Source organism: Simochromis diagramma, unplaced genomic scaffold, assembly GCF_900408965.1.
Source record: "Simochromis diagramma unplaced genomic scaffold, fSimDia1.1 OVJJ01000487.1, whole genome shotgun sequence".
Classification (NCBI taxonomy): domain Eukaryota; kingdom Metazoa; phylum Chordata; class Actinopteri; order Cichliformes; family Cichlidae; genus Simochromis; species Simochromis diagramma.
The window spans coordinates 2,409,676-2,424,447 of record NW_024387305.1 but is presented as its reverse complement, the minus strand read 5'-3'; the positions used below and the strand labels follow the sequence as shown (position 1 = coordinate 2,424,447).

At 42.1% G+C, this 14,772-nt stretch overlaps 2 protein-coding genes across 4 annotated transcripts in view; both read left to right on the top strand.

The window, feature by feature from the left end:
• The first annotated feature begins 8,686 nt into the window (after positions 1-8,686).
• LOC120717053 (complement C3-like) overlaps positions 8,687-14,772 on the top strand; it is a 32,758-nt gene continuing 26,672 nt past the window's right edge. The window contains exon 1 of one of the 2 annotated variants that reach the window (XM_040004864.1): positions 8,687-8,800. The gene's annotated coding sequence lies outside the window, so the exon portion shown is untranslated. The remainder of the gene's footprint in view (positions 8,801-14,772) is intronic. The other variant, XM_040004863.1, reaches the window with a different exon arrangement.
• LOC120717056 lies at positions 10,244-14,385 on the top strand. 2 transcript variants are annotated; one of them, XM_040004869.1, is made up of 9 exons: positions 10,244-11,082; positions 11,382-11,528; positions 11,761-11,942; positions 12,186-12,322; positions 12,447-12,537; positions 12,802-13,134; positions 13,327-13,501; positions 13,591-13,715; positions 13,914-14,385. In XM_040004869.1, the coding sequence occupies exons 1-9, from the start codon at positions 10,998-11,000 to the stop codon at positions 14,238-14,240; spliced, it is 1,602 nt and encodes a 533-aa protein (XP_039860803.1). In that variant the 5' UTR covers positions 10,244-10,997; the 3' UTR covers positions 14,241-14,385. The 2 variants fall into 2 exon arrangements, with proteins under 2 accessions (XP_039860803.1, XP_039860802.1); XM_040004868.1 differs by having other exon boundaries at positions 10,245-11,082; positions 12,444-12,537.

Below are 14,772 nucleotides of genomic sequence, written 5' to 3'. Positions count from 1 at the left end.
GTGCACACGGCAACGGCGGGCAAACTGTTCAGGAAGCCGACCGTGCACACGGCAACGGCGGCGACGAGGAAGCAGGTCCGGGGGCCGACCGTGCGGACGGCAACGGCGGCGCGAATGCAGTTCCGGAGGCCGACCACTTGGAAGGCAGTGGCAGCCGCTGAGCAGGTCCGGAGGGCGGCCGCGATGCCAGCGGCGGCAACAAACCCTTTCCGGAGGCCGTCCCCGAAGGCCATGATGCCACCTTATAGGCCTGGAAAATGGCCGGCAGAGGCTAGGCGGAACAGGTCGAGCAGGACCAGGCGAGGCCGGACCAGGCGAGGCCGGACCAGGCGAGGATGTAGAGTCGGATGAGGCCGGACCAGGCGAGGATGTAGAGTCGGATGAAGCCGGGACGGCTGCGGAACCTGACGGCAGCGGGACGGCTGCGGAACCTGACGGCAGCGGGACGGCTGCGGAACCTGACGGCAGCGGGACGGCTGCGGAACCTGACGGCAGCGACGCAGCAGGCGGTGGCGTGAATGCTGCAGGCGGTGGCGTGAATGCTGCAGGCGGTGGCGTGAATGCTGCAGGCGGTGGCGTGAATGCAGCAGGTGATGATGTAGAGATGTGCTGGCTGGGTCCTCCGGGACCGTCAGCTAACGAGGCGTGGTGCTGGGTGGGCTCCTCGGGCCCTCCAGCGGAGACGGGTGGCTGAACGGGCCCCTCGGACCCTCCAGCTGGAAGAGACGGCTGAAGCAGAAGGCAGTCTGAGGCGGAGAGAAAGCTCACGCCATTCCTAGCAGGCTGCTTCTCAGCCTGTACAGCAGACGTGGAAGGAAGCTGAACGGGCTCCTCGGGCCCCCCAGCCGGAAGAGACGGCTGAAGCAGAAGGCAGTCTGAGGCGGAGAGAAAGCTCACGCCATTCCTAGCAGGCTGCTTCTCAGCCTGTACAGCAGACGTGGAAGGAAGCTGAACGGGCTCCTCGGGCCCTCCAGCGGAGACGAGGAGGTGCTGGCCGGGCTGACCTGAGCCGCCAGCGGAGACGAGGTGCTGCTGGAGGGGTCCTCCTGAACCCCCAGCAGACGAGACTTGAGGCTGGCTGGGTTCCTCGGGCCCACCAGCTGACGAGGCAGGACGCTGGGCGGGCTCCTCGGGCCCCCCAGCGAAAACAGTCTCGGGGCCAGCAGGCGCACGGGCCTCTGGCAGGTACGGGTCAGAACCAGCAGGCGCACGGGCCTCTGGCAGGTACGGGTCAGAACCAGCAGGCGCACGGGCCTCTGGCGAACACAAAGCGGACTGCGGCTGCACAGAGCAGTGACTCAGCTCAGGCAGCGACAGCCGGATGCAGTCCTCAGCTGGCTTCTTAACCTCCAGGGGTCCAGAGTCGGCTGAGGGCTGGAGCCCAGCCTCTGGGGAGGCCCTGGAGTGCGTCACTGTCTCTGTACTGGCCAGCTGTTGGGGACTGATTACTGCGTTATGTGGTGTGTCTCTCTGCTTGACATGAACAGGTGAAAAATAGTTCTTTTCAGGTTGGATGGACTTAATTTGTCGTACAGGAGGAGTGGGTGAAGATGATGGCTGAGCGGCTAACTGAGCTAGTGGCTGCTGGGCAGCTAACTGAGCTACCGGCAGGACAGCCGACTCAAAAAACACAGCCCCGGAATAAACAGACAGACAGTCCAAAACACAAAAAGGGTCCTTTTCACTCACCACAGCCGGCAGTTCCGAGGTCCTAGTCTTCGGCTGTGGGGTGATGCGCCGACGGCGCGATCGTCGCTTCCTCCCGGGCAAGGTCTCCGGCGGGCCGGGCGAAACCTCCGGCGGGCCGGGCGAGACCTCCGGCGGGCCGGGCGAAACCTCCGGCGGGCCGGGCAAAATCTTCGCCGCCGGGCTGAGTTGGGAAGCGGTAGCGGCTGGTGGGTGAAGGTGCAGTTCGTTGAGTATGAAGTCCTGTACGAGCGGGTGAAGAGAGCCCAGCAGCCAGGAGTGAGCAGAGATGAGCTGCTGTAGCCTGGCTTCTACAGCGCGGAGACACTCTTCCCCCTCATGCTCGAGCCACAGATTGACCAACCGGGAAACAGAGTCAGTTAGTCCCTCCCGAAGCTCCTCGGGAGGTGCGGATGCCGCTGGGTCCATGTCTGGCCGGTTCGTACTGTCACGGCTGGCGGAGTGAGCCGTGTGGAGTGGAGGAAAAGGAGGACCCAAAATGCAGCAAACTGACGATATGAGTGAAGTTTATTAACACGGTGGCAGTGGCAAAAACAGGCAATGAAGCATGAGTAATGATAAACCTAAACTGGGAGAAACTAAAGAGCAAACCTGAAGTCCACAAAACGGAGAGCAGAGACGCAGACTAAGGAACAGGGTAACAGACTGACACGGAGTTATACAGACGAACCGGCAACAGGCAGGAGAACACACAGGGCTTAAATACACACACCAGTAATCAGGGGATGAGACACAGGAGGGCAACACAGCTGGGAGGAATCTGAGCTGACGGAACAGGGGAAACGTAAACTGAGCACACTCACATATGACACAGACCTTCACAATAAAGCATCACACGCAGGCTCGACATCGAGAGACAGACAGGAAATAACGTATGAAACTAAACCTGCATCTTAAACCCAGATAAACAGAAACATGGAACTCTAATAATAAACATCATAATCATCATCATAAACATTACCATAACACGACAAGAGAACAAGAACACAATCCCTGATGCAAACTTAAATCAAAACACAATAACCTCAAAATACTGGGTCCATTGGACCCAGAACCGTGACAAATATCTTTTGGAGCTCAGTACCTCATGATGTACATAGCAGGGCAGCTGCCGCAAATGTCATCAAAATGACCCCTGGAATCACAAGGTTTGCTCTGATCAAAGTCAGTGACATCAAGAGATGTTTTGAGCTATTTATGCCATTGTCACTAAAAAGAATCATCATTACTATGAAAAACCTTGAAGGAAAAAAAGTCCATGGCGACATGTGGAAAGATATTGATGAGGAATACCTGGATGCTTTCATTGGTGTTCTTCTTCTTGCTGGAGTGTACAGATGCTGCGATGAGGCCACTGATGGTGTATGGGACGCATCAACAGGCAGAAATATTTTCTGGGCACTTCACACATTTGATATCATTTTGATTCAAGAGTCCTCAGATTTGACAACAGAGAGACCAGACCGAGGTCTGACAGGCTTGCTCCCATCAGGGATGTCTGGGAGAGATGGGTGCAGCTTCTTCCGCTGATGTTCATCCCAGGGCCAGAGGTGACAGTGGATGAACGTCTTGTCCACTTTTCGAGGAAAATGCCTCTTCCGGCAATACATACCCAGTAAGCCAGGGAAATACGGCAGAAAAATCTGGGAAGCCTGTGATGCAAAAACCAACTATGCCTGGAATGTACAGATTTTCAAAGTCAAAGCTGCGAGTGGCACCCCTGAGAAGAAACAATGAAAATGTGTGGTCCTCGATATGACCACTGGACTGCAGGGTCACAATATCAGCTGTGATATTTTATTTTATTTTATTTTTTACCAGATATGACCTCGGACAAGAACTTCACAAAGGAAACTTCACAAAGGTGAAGCTGTATCATTGGGAAGTGATGAAAAGCCCACAATTACCCACGACTATAACCAAAACAAAGGAGGAGTGGACTTTTTCTTTTTTTCAGTTTATATTAAAGGTCTACTGCTGAAAAAAAACCATTTTTTGCCTTTTCTTGATGTAAAGATATATGGGTCGAAATTGACCCATAACACCATAGATGTAATTTTAGTTATTAATCTTAAAATGAAAAAAATCAATAAAACATATTTATTTAAGAGATGTGTCCTATACCCCTCAGTAATAGTCAGGTAACACAAAAACCTTTTATTTATTAATATGATTCTCTTGAGGTTAATTTTACAATTTTTTTTTAATTGAAATCGAGGGGTATAGTGACAAAAAAAGACCCAGAGGCCCACACCAAAAGTATTAAAACCAACATTTTCATGGATAAGGAAGCCTAACAAGGTAACCAAGAGATGAGAAACAAACTGGATGATAACTTATTGTTTTTAGTGTATTTTATAGCTGATTTAATTCACGGGTCAAAACCGACCCGCTAACATAAGAGATGATAAGTGAACTTCTCTGTGTCAGCTCTATAGCCAGGAAGATTTCGTTTATGAATTTTCAATTTAAAGATAATCAGAGTATGTGACCTATCTGGGAGTTAAGATTACCCACTCATATGAAGATCTTTACTAAGAAACTTTGTCCCACTGCTTGAGAATACTGAGACAAATCTTCAGAAATGGAACAGTTTACCACTGTCATTAATTGGCCGCACCAAATCTATCAAAATGTACATACTACCCAAGTTCCTTTATTTATTTCAATGTATCCCATGATACTAACCCAATAACTATTATATAACAATGAATAAGCGTATCTCTGCATTTATTTGGAATGGCAAAAGTCCACAAATTTGTAAAGATGTCATGCAGAGAACTAGGCCAATGGGTGGATTAGTCTTGCCAAACTTTCAGTCTTATTATTGGGCAGCAAATATATGAAATGTGCTGTACTGGATGAGGAGTTTTACTACAGAGATTCCAGCTTGGCTCCAAATTGAGTCATCAAATTGTGGCAAAACATGTCTATCAGCTTTGTTGAGTTCAGTTCTCCCATTAGAACTGTACACCCTTTGTTGTATGACTCGCTCAGAATCTTGGTGCAATGTAGGAAAAGGTTTGGGTTACACTCAATGTCAATTAAAGCACCTATCTGCTCAAATCATATGTTCCTACCCTCCATGATGGATTCTTTGTAAAATGTAGATTTCCTTCATTTCCGGAATTACCTTCTTTGGATAAAATTATTAATATAAACATTCATAAGAGAGGGGCAATTAAAGAAATCTATGCTATATTATTAGATCTTCAATCTTACAGTGGGAGAAAGACCTTGGAATGGATATAACAAATGAACTCTGGAAATCTTTTCATTACAGGGTACATATGTGCCAGGCATGGGCTCTTCCAGTTCACTGATTACAGATCTCCAAGGAAAAGTTAACCAAGTTCTATCTGGGAGTTGATCCCCTATGTAACAGATGTAAAACAGAAACAGGTTCACTCCTTCATACTTTTTGGACATGCCCCAGTCTTCATAACTTTTGGGTCTCTATATTTAATACCTTTTCAGAGATCTGTAATGTTAAATTTGATCCTTCTGTTCTAACGGCTATCTTTTGAGTGATAACTCAAAATGTCACTCTCTCAAAATACTGTTCAAATTCTATTCCCTTTGCTTCACATATTGCAAGGCGCCTTATACTTTTAAGATGGAAGCAGGAAGCTCCTCCCACACATGAACGGTGGCTTGCAGAGCTCATGAGGTTTTTGCATTTGGAAAAGATGAGATATACACTGGCAGGTACAACCACCAAATTTCTTAAGGCATGGCAGCCATTTCTAATGCTCATGGAAACATTTAAAATGATCACCTTATCATGAACGGATACCAAATTTCGACATCACTATCGTAGTTAACGGTACACTGAGCATCCCTCATACATTTTACATGTGTTTGTTTTTTTCTTCTCCTCTCTCTCTGTTATCTTTTGGGATATTGTAAGTATTGAACAGCAAAGTACTGTATATTCAAAGTTTTGCCATTACCATGGTGTAACTGAAAATCAAATTATATTTTAAAAAAAACTTTATATTGCGTCTCGACATAAGTTTTTCAATTAGCTCTATGAATACCACTAATGACTACACTAGCCAATTATATAATGTAAAATATATCTTTAGTACACCTCAGATGTTACTCTTTCATTTTGTTCTTTGCGATTATGCAAGTTCTGTTCCCTCCAGTATATGACTGTTTGCTGACAAAAAGCAGCAGTGACAGCATAGAGCTGACCTATTTAAATTAAAAATCTGTCCTGTCATTTTACTGGTGAATTCAGACTGGTTGCGAGCTTTGTGCTGTACTTCAAACACAATGAGTGATGAATTGATTGTCTTGATTAAGACCCAGAACTGGGTCTGTTAACCTTTTCACTATGCCTCTGGAGTTTGTTTGTCTTTTCTGAGGTAATGTGCCGTTGTGCAAACTGAACAAAGTTTAGTAAACTTCTTGGCATCATTTTAAATACCAGATTACATTGACTTATGTTACATTGGCTGCAGCTTCTCATTACACAAGATAAAAATAAAATATAGTTAGCAATAAAGGTAGATTGACCAAGGTTTCATTAATATGTCCAATGTTTTCTTCATTCACAAACCTTCAAATACCAACTATGAGCCCTTAAATAATGTGAATCTATACATGCAATAATATATAAATGCAAAAAGAAAATATAATCCAACATTTTGCATGGATCCACAATAATCACACTGACTAAAACAGCTTTATTTTTCGTGAATTAATTCAACCTCACTGGAAATGTGTAAAAGTACAGCAAGTCTACTTACAACGGAGCTCCATCAGCCACAGAAGTCAGAGAAGCAAAGGCCAGAGAGGCCAGTAGCAGCAGAGTCCTCCTCATTATCCTGATCCTTTTCTGCTACTAAAGTAAACTGTGGCCCTGCAGCAGTCTCCTCTAATCCACTAACATCCGTCCTCCTGCACTCTTACACACTTTTATCCATCATCTTCTCAAACATACACACAAACAGGATTTCCCAGGGGCAGTTGAGAAACAGTTTGGCCCTGATAATGATCTCTTCCCTGAAGAAACAGGTGAACTGTTACGGCCATCATAACGTGTAGGACTCAAACACAGGACTCTGGCAAGTTAATTTACAGAACAAAGTTCACAAGGGCTAAGACAAAGGTTTCCTATCAGTGAAGTCCAGACTCTGAACAGACAGGAAATTCCACAGTTTCTCACCTTCATAGAGTCTTTCACAGAAAGCGTGATCTCTGTCTCTCTCTCTCTCTCCAGTCTCCAGGCTTTTTCTGCACAACAGGTAAGTAAGTCACAGGATGAAGGCAGAATCAAAACAAACAAGGGAGCCAGCTTCACTAACTGTTGTCAGTTCAACAATCCAGCACGACTGAATACAATCCACTGCAGTAGTAGCTAGAGAAGACAAGCTTGCAAACAGCTAAGCTCATTACTAATTCATTAGTATTAGCTCATTATTACTCATCACATAACTGAAGGGCAGGAAAACAGGAAATGTCTTGCCCGTAAAACACAGGGGACATGAGTGACCAGTCTTCTGCATGAGTCATTCTTACACCCATCCTCTGGTGCCAAAACAAATCAGAATATATCATTACAGCTAACATTAGCAAAAAGCTACCCTATTTATCACTATTTATGATTCCGTGTAACTTGTCAATTTGTTTGGGATTATGTGGAACCTTTCAGTTGCATTATTCAAAAAACAATAAAAAGGAAACAAATTGCTCCAGTGAAGTGTGCTATTGTTAGCAATCCCTATTTTCCTGAAATTCCATTATGCAAATGATAAGATTTAAAATGCAATTTAAAAATGAACCATGTGAGTTGCTTGTACATTGGCATTTTCCCAGGTGAATGAAAGGATTGTGTCAGGAATTAGGTCCTGACTGTCATTTGTGGCCAGCTGTTCCCAGCTTTTTGTGGTCATTGGGAGGAGTGCTAAAGAGTGATCCAACCTCTGCTCAGGGACGTTAATGCCCACATGGTCAACAACCATGGGAGGGTTGGGTATGCCACCCTTTTCCAGCTGAGAAGCATGGCCTCACCCCCAAAAGGACCTGGTTGCAACAGATGGTTGCCACTTCCAGGTCCTGTTTCTGCCAGAGGTTTCTCCATGTTAGAAAAGTTGTTGTTTTTTTTCTTTTTGTTTTTTTCTTTTCCAGCATCCCCCAGTGCTTTCTCATAAAGGATAATCTGATTTGTTGAGCTTTTCTTTAACTTTCTTTGTCTTACAGTATAAACCACCTAGAAAAAATTGTTTAACTGAATATAGGTAAAACCCATAGGAAGGAAGATTTCAAAAACAAAAACAAAAAAATGACATGACAACATTTATCATGTAGACAGCATTTTATGTTGTTTTAATACAGCAATTTGATGATGCATTATATAGACTATAGAAATATATCGCTTCATTTACAATCATCCAGGTAAGAAAAGCCCAGAAAGTTGATTCTGTTCATCTGGACGTAGCCATTCACTAACTCAAGACTTGGGGAATGTCTAGGTCCAGAACAGAATCAACTTTCTGCAGGTACCCCACATTTAATTACTCTGCAAGTAAATGTAAGGTACTTTATTTGGAAATTATGGATATCTTACAGGAAAGGAGATACAGATTATACTTTAAGTACTACATAAGTAATTTTAAGTACACCTGTTAGAAGATTATTCTCACACACACACACAAGTAATCTAATTTCAAGTAACCTCTGGGCCAAGTGTCAATCTTAAAGTGTTATTCCAGTTACACATTATCTCATTTGATTTTGCATTTTAATTTTACCTTTCTTAGTTTAACATGAACAAATGATACTTGCTGTTGCAATAGAATCATATCTTTTATATGAATGATGCTGCATTAGATATTACTTTTAAAAAAAATACTGTTCACCAATTTCTGGAGATACAGCAGCTTATCAAACAGTGTTAGCTTTGGAAAAAAAGATGGTGGTTGCTGTTTAAGTCTGATAGTGTGTGTCCTGATTTTTTAAAATCAAACCATAGAGAACTCTGCTCTAGTATGCAAATGTGCATACTTTTAACATTTTCAATGATTTTTTACCTGATCTAGTAGATTAATTGGGCAAAACTGCACTGGGTCAAAGTCAAAGTGCACAGCAAAATCCGAAGTGTTGATGTGAGTTAAAATTACTGGTGTTAAAAATTTCGAGTTGAAAAGTGTTGGTTTGAGAGTTACAGTAACACTAACGGTGCTGAAAAAGCTCTGTAGCCGGAGTTATTTCAAAGAGTCAATACTATAACACTCATTTGGAGTTGATTTCCACATCCGGGTTTTTCGCGCTCATGGGCATGAAGGAGTCCGCCAGAAGTTTGCTGTCAAGATCGAGGAGGTTGTTCAGGTAAGAACTATACAACAAGACCTATGTTATTTTATCATTATGAAATATTGTAACTAACTAGCCTATAACATTATTTATCAGAAGCATGCAATATTTTCCTAATGTGGAGTGTATTCATCTGCGGTAAGAGATGGGATTCGTTAGCTTAGGTAGCTAAACTATCCTCTATAACAAGTTAATATTGCAGCGAAAATAAATGCGTGCTTAATATAATTCTCAATTCTAGTTAGTTCTAATGTCATAAGAGAAATGCTTTCCAGTGTTCAATGCTTATTAAATGAAACGAGGGAGGAGTTAGCTATCCTCTGGATATGTTAAATGTAATGTTAAAATTTGAATTTGTGGTAGCCTAGCTGGCAGCTAAGACAAATGCGTTTAGCCCACTGCTTTTAAGGGAAGCGAACATTCGCCTCAGAAATATCCTATTTAAAAGTGAACTAAACAATCACATGGAGACGTTCAAGTCAAGTTTTGGAAAGCGTCAAGATAGGCTAATTACACGTGCTACCAGCGAGTTTAGCAGTAGCCTAGCCTACAAATCTTTGAAGTGGCAGGGGGTTATGGAATTCTGTTAGATGTTAGTGACCAAGCAAGGCGCGCTGCGTTTGTGCATGGATTGCTTGCTAACGGTTAGGATATATCATACATGTTGTAGTAGGGCTGCTCAATTAATCGAATTTTAATCACGATTACGATCTGGGCTTTCAACGATCATTAAAAATGACTGAGCCGATTATTAGCCCATCCCTCGTGCTTTACTCTCGCGCTGCTCCGTATGGCAAATCGAGCGCACCTCTCTGCATTTCGAACACGTGTCACAACAATTAAGAGGACCCGAGGGAAGCTCGGAAAGCTAAGCAGAAGTTATTTGGAGAGGAGAGTGACTGCCGTTGGTTGAAAAGAGAGGTAAAAAACAACTTCAGTGGTGTGGAAACATTATGGGTTCGCGGAGTCAGACGTGGATCAAGTAGACATAGTGTGTAAACTTTGCTACAGTGTTGTAGCTGCACCACAGAGCAACACTGCAACGTTCACTAAACATAGATGTTTACATTTTTCATTTATTTTTATATTGCAAACATTTGCACTGTTATCAGTATTTGCACACTATTTTATATTATTTTTTGACAATCTTTAAAGTCATTATTCAATACATTGTTATTGTTAAATAAATATCGTCAAATAATCGAGATCTCAATTTCAGTGAAAATAATCGTGATTATCATTTTTGCCATAATCGAGCAGCCCTATGTTGTAGTAGGCCTAATCTAAGGGAACATTTTCCCCTTTTCTACAGTTTTAGTGAAATAGGCTACCATCCAGTGTTTAAGACCAAGCGGTATAACGACTGAGGGTCGTTGACGTCGCCTCCACTGATAATCCTAGCATGTCGTGTCACAAAACAACCACCACAAAGTAGCAACTAGCCAGACGGCTGTGCATGTGTCAGAAACTCCCGATATAAATGTAAGACTTGCACTCATTAATTTACAGTATAAGGGATATTTGTTGTCATAAGTGAAAGCGTGATGAAGGCAGGTGTGCGTTCAACAGGAAATTTTATGTGGATTATCATCCTGACATGGTTTAAACAGAGATGCTTTTCCCCAAGTAGGCTACAGCGATTTACTCGCAACATAGCAGAACTAAGTATCTAGCCTGCGTGCAGACGAGAAGATCGCCGTTGTCGTCTTATAAACATGTGGATGGGTGGATAATTCATTGGATGCTATTTCTGTGTACCCAAGTTCAGCTATTTTAGTGCGCAGGGGGAAGCCAAATTATGTTCCTGAGGTTGAAGTGGTCTGTCACCCCTTCACAGATCATCACACAATGTATAGCCTAATATTTTCTTAAAGTTGTCCGGATTTGTTGCCACTTAAGCTATGGTTTAAATATATGGTAAAAAATATTCTGTGCCCCCTTCTCTCCACCAGGTGCTGTTGTAAGACATGTTGCTGAAAGTGAAATACCTCAATGTAAAGAAGTACATTAAATTGCACGCAGGATTCACTTATCTAGAATTCATCAGTGAAGGTAAGATAACCTGGCAGAACAAAATTTGTTGCACATGTATCAGTTAATCATGTTTGCATCTCATCTATTTAAAAAACGAATTAAATGTTAACACATTTTATTTTAATGTGTGACATTAAAAACAGTACAGAGCAGTAGGCCTAGGCCTATATTGTTGCTGCAGACTTGTCTAATTTAACCATTTTAAAGACAGGTAAAACAGCTGTTAATAAATATTAGCTAAATAAAAAAGTCAAAATTAGTTTTTAAAAAAGTTTTTCAGGCGTTTTAGGTGACATTATGCTTATCTTTTTGTAAAGCCAAAACCAAGTTTGGACTTCCGGATGCTGCTGACCTTGATATTTTCGATGAAACTGACACAGCTGTCGAAGAAGACATTTTTCTGGAGTTACTGGAGGCCCAACCAGACCTATGCCTGACAATACGTGAAAAGATTTCAGATGAAGGTAAATGTTATCATAACTTAAATTTTCAGAGTATAGCCCACTCAATGTAGAGCCAAGTTCTTTTGCTCTTGATGCAGATGACATTGACCTGTCTTCATGCAATATACATGACAGTGGACAGGGCTGGGTCATATTTGTATAGAATGTTGTCTGAACATGAACATTGAAATTGTGTTATTAATGGCATTGTGGAGTAGCCTAAAGAAAGTTAACCAAATCATCTCTCCCAAAGATTTTTGTCCTTTAGCTCATTCCACACCATCCTCCTCGGATACATTATCTTCCCTCACGGACACTATATCACTTTCATCAAGTGACAGTGACCTCAGGGAAAAGGGCATTCCTGCAGGCCGCAGTAGATCCAGCAAAGACAGTTCTGCACCAAATGTTTCTGTGTCAGAGGCTGCAAAAGAGGTAATTGAGAACAGAAAATGTCTTTTGTATTTTTGAGTTGACACCATTTATACTGTAGATTGTTATACAAATTGAAATTCAAAACATGGTGGTTCCCAACTTGCCCTGTATGAAAAAATGTTAGTAGAAGTTAGTGCTTCTTGCTAGATATGTCTTTCACAGGTTTGTTGACATTCCTCTAAACTTTCACCTTTACTGACAAACAAGTTTTTATTGTTATTATTTTCCCTTTTATATGAGCAGATGGTTAAAAATGCCTTGACTAGGAAACCTGGTGGAGAGGAAATTCTTGAAGAATACAATGCCGAAAATTCACTGAGCCACCGCACCCGGCGGCAGCTTGTTAACATATTGGCAAGTGATATGACTGAGAGACATGGGTAAGAGTAATAGTACCTAATAAAAAAGTAAAGATGGGCCATATGGAATATTCTTGTAATGTATACTGCAGTAAAGACACATACTTCTGATTTAACATTGTCAATTGTATTTCCTCTATAGCAGAATTCCCTCCCGTAAGCAAAAGGAGAAATATGCCCTTGGAATAATTACACTCTTTCCCTCATTGAAGGATCCATTTTCTCCAAACGGCTATGTAAGTCATGCAGTGATTGTAAAACAGCACATTATTTAGTTTTCATCATGGAATAATTACATCAGCTAAATGATTTAAAAGAAAAATCTTAATTCCTCTTTCGTAATAACTATTGTCATAAAACTGTATTGAAATTGTGGATGTTGTTTAACATGTATTGCACCTGTTACATGATAATAGTCCTTGGGTTTCTTTTTGCTGAATCTGCAAAGTCTGTAAGATCGCATTTGATGTTTATTTTTCATCTATGTTTAAATGTGACAGGAGCATTTCTACGACGGAGTGAAAGGCACTGGATATGTAGCGTGGCGCCTCAAAACCATGTCCAGGTCTACAACCAAACGGCCAGTGAAGGAAGTCCCAGTGCATCAAGAACAAGGGCCTAAGCGCAGAAGATTAGCAACCACATTGCCTCAGCAACTTGATGGAGATGCCTGCAAGGAGGCCATCTCATTTCTTGTTCACTCTCCTGATGAAGCAAGTGTATTTCAGAAGATGAAAATGACGTTCCAACATCGCCAGGATCTGGTGCATGATCCACAAAGAACTGCAGATGTCTTCAAAACATTTCCACGCTTTTTGGATGTCAAAGGACTAGTAAGTCAAATCACTTGATATTTTCAACTGTTAATCCTTTTTTTTTTTTTTGTTTTGCTGATGTGGATGGCAACAGTAAAAGATGTGATCATTGGTCATCCCAGTCAGGCTATATCCCATATTGGTCAAAATCACATTGCAATGTAAACAATGTTGAGCACTGTCTTTATGTCCTGTGTGTATGATGAACAGGTCAATCAAGACTTCCTGCTGCTGTTTGGTGCTGAAACAGCCACCAAGTTGCTTGAGAAGTGGGACATGTCATTCAAGCCAAAGGTTATTAAAGAAGCCAAACAGCTGACTCAGTCAACTGACCTGTGTCGTTTGATAAAAGCTGCTGAGAAACCAACAGAGAGTGATGCAAATGGTAGGCGTCGCACCATGCTTGTTTGATTTTAATAATATTTATTTTTACCTGTCATTTTGAAATTGTTTTATAAATTCAACCATACACAGACTGGGACAGTGACATGGCCTCTCTGCTGCTACTCCTTCAACTTTTGCCACCCACAGCTGGACGAAAGAGGAGAACCAAAATAAGTCCAACTGATGCAGCACACAAAATGGTGCACTTTCACAAGGTAAATATGTTGTCTCACTTTTTAAAATCCTACAAAACACTTTTTCAGTTTTTGCACTTTTTAGTTTTCTTCTCCATGAAGTATGTGTCTTAGTATTTTGTAATAAGTTAGCAAGGCACATAATGTCAAACTGAATGAATGGTTCATACTCAGCAAGTATAAGCTAGGCCTATATGTCAATATCTCATTTGTTTTTAGTCATGCTGCAGCATTGATGAACACTTGCAAGCAAGAGATGGTAAACAACCATACATCCTCGCTGTTGGTCGAACCCAGAACAGCATTGACACCTTCTACATCGCAGTGGACAAACAGCTCATCCCCTGCCAAGCCACCAGCTCACTCAGTGCTTTTGATGAACTTTTCAAATCCCACTACGTGTTCAACTTATCTTACGACGAGTCACTGGTTCATCTCTACAGTTTTGTGCAGACCACCATATTCAACATTGATGCCACCTCAACAGATGAGTCACCACGTGTTCGTGAGTTGCGTGCCAAAATGTTGAATGAGAACCATGTTTAAATGTTTTATCTGTCAAACTCTGCATAGCACCAGTCAGGCTTTGATAAGTCATTTGCGACTAGGTCACAGTTTTTATCCAAGCACCAAATTTAAGTTGGCTTGTTCACAAGATGGTTGCAGCCGTCAGTTCACTACATATTCTGGTTTAAAAAAACATTTAAATAGTGTTCATGATGAAGATTGTTGTCAAAGTGGTGATGCAGAACCCTCAGAGTCATTTCAAGCTGATTTTGACAGATTACAAGATACAGACATAGCAGTTGCAGGAACAAGTGTTACTCAGAGCCTAGAGGTTGGGTGTTCTGAAAACAATGGGTCAGGTCAAAGAATTAAAAAAAATTCTGAAGCAATTTGCACTAAAATTATTGGTAAACTCAATGGTAGTGGTTTGGCAAATAGTTTTGTGTCATCACTTGTTTGTGATTTGGAAGATTTTGCTGATGGACTGCACTGTGAGTTTAAACATAAAGTACTGAACGTTGTGCCAACAGAAAATCCTGTTAGATCTCCAGTGGAAAAATGTCTTGAGACT

Bases quoted from the DNA above. Each gene is read 5' to 3' on its own strand.
- LOC120717056 (XM_040004868.1), top strand. From the start codon at position 10,998: ATGTTGCTGAAAGTGAAATACCTCAATGTAAAGAAGTACATTAAATTG. The intron at 12,538-12,801 runs GTAAGTCATGCA...TAAATGTGACAG, and splicing joins CATTTTCTCCAAACGGCTAT to GAGCATTTCTACGACGGAGT. The intron at 13,135-13,326 runs GTAAGTCAAATC...TATGATGAACAG, and splicing joins TTTTGGATGTCAAAGGACTA to GTCAATCAAGACTTCCTGCT.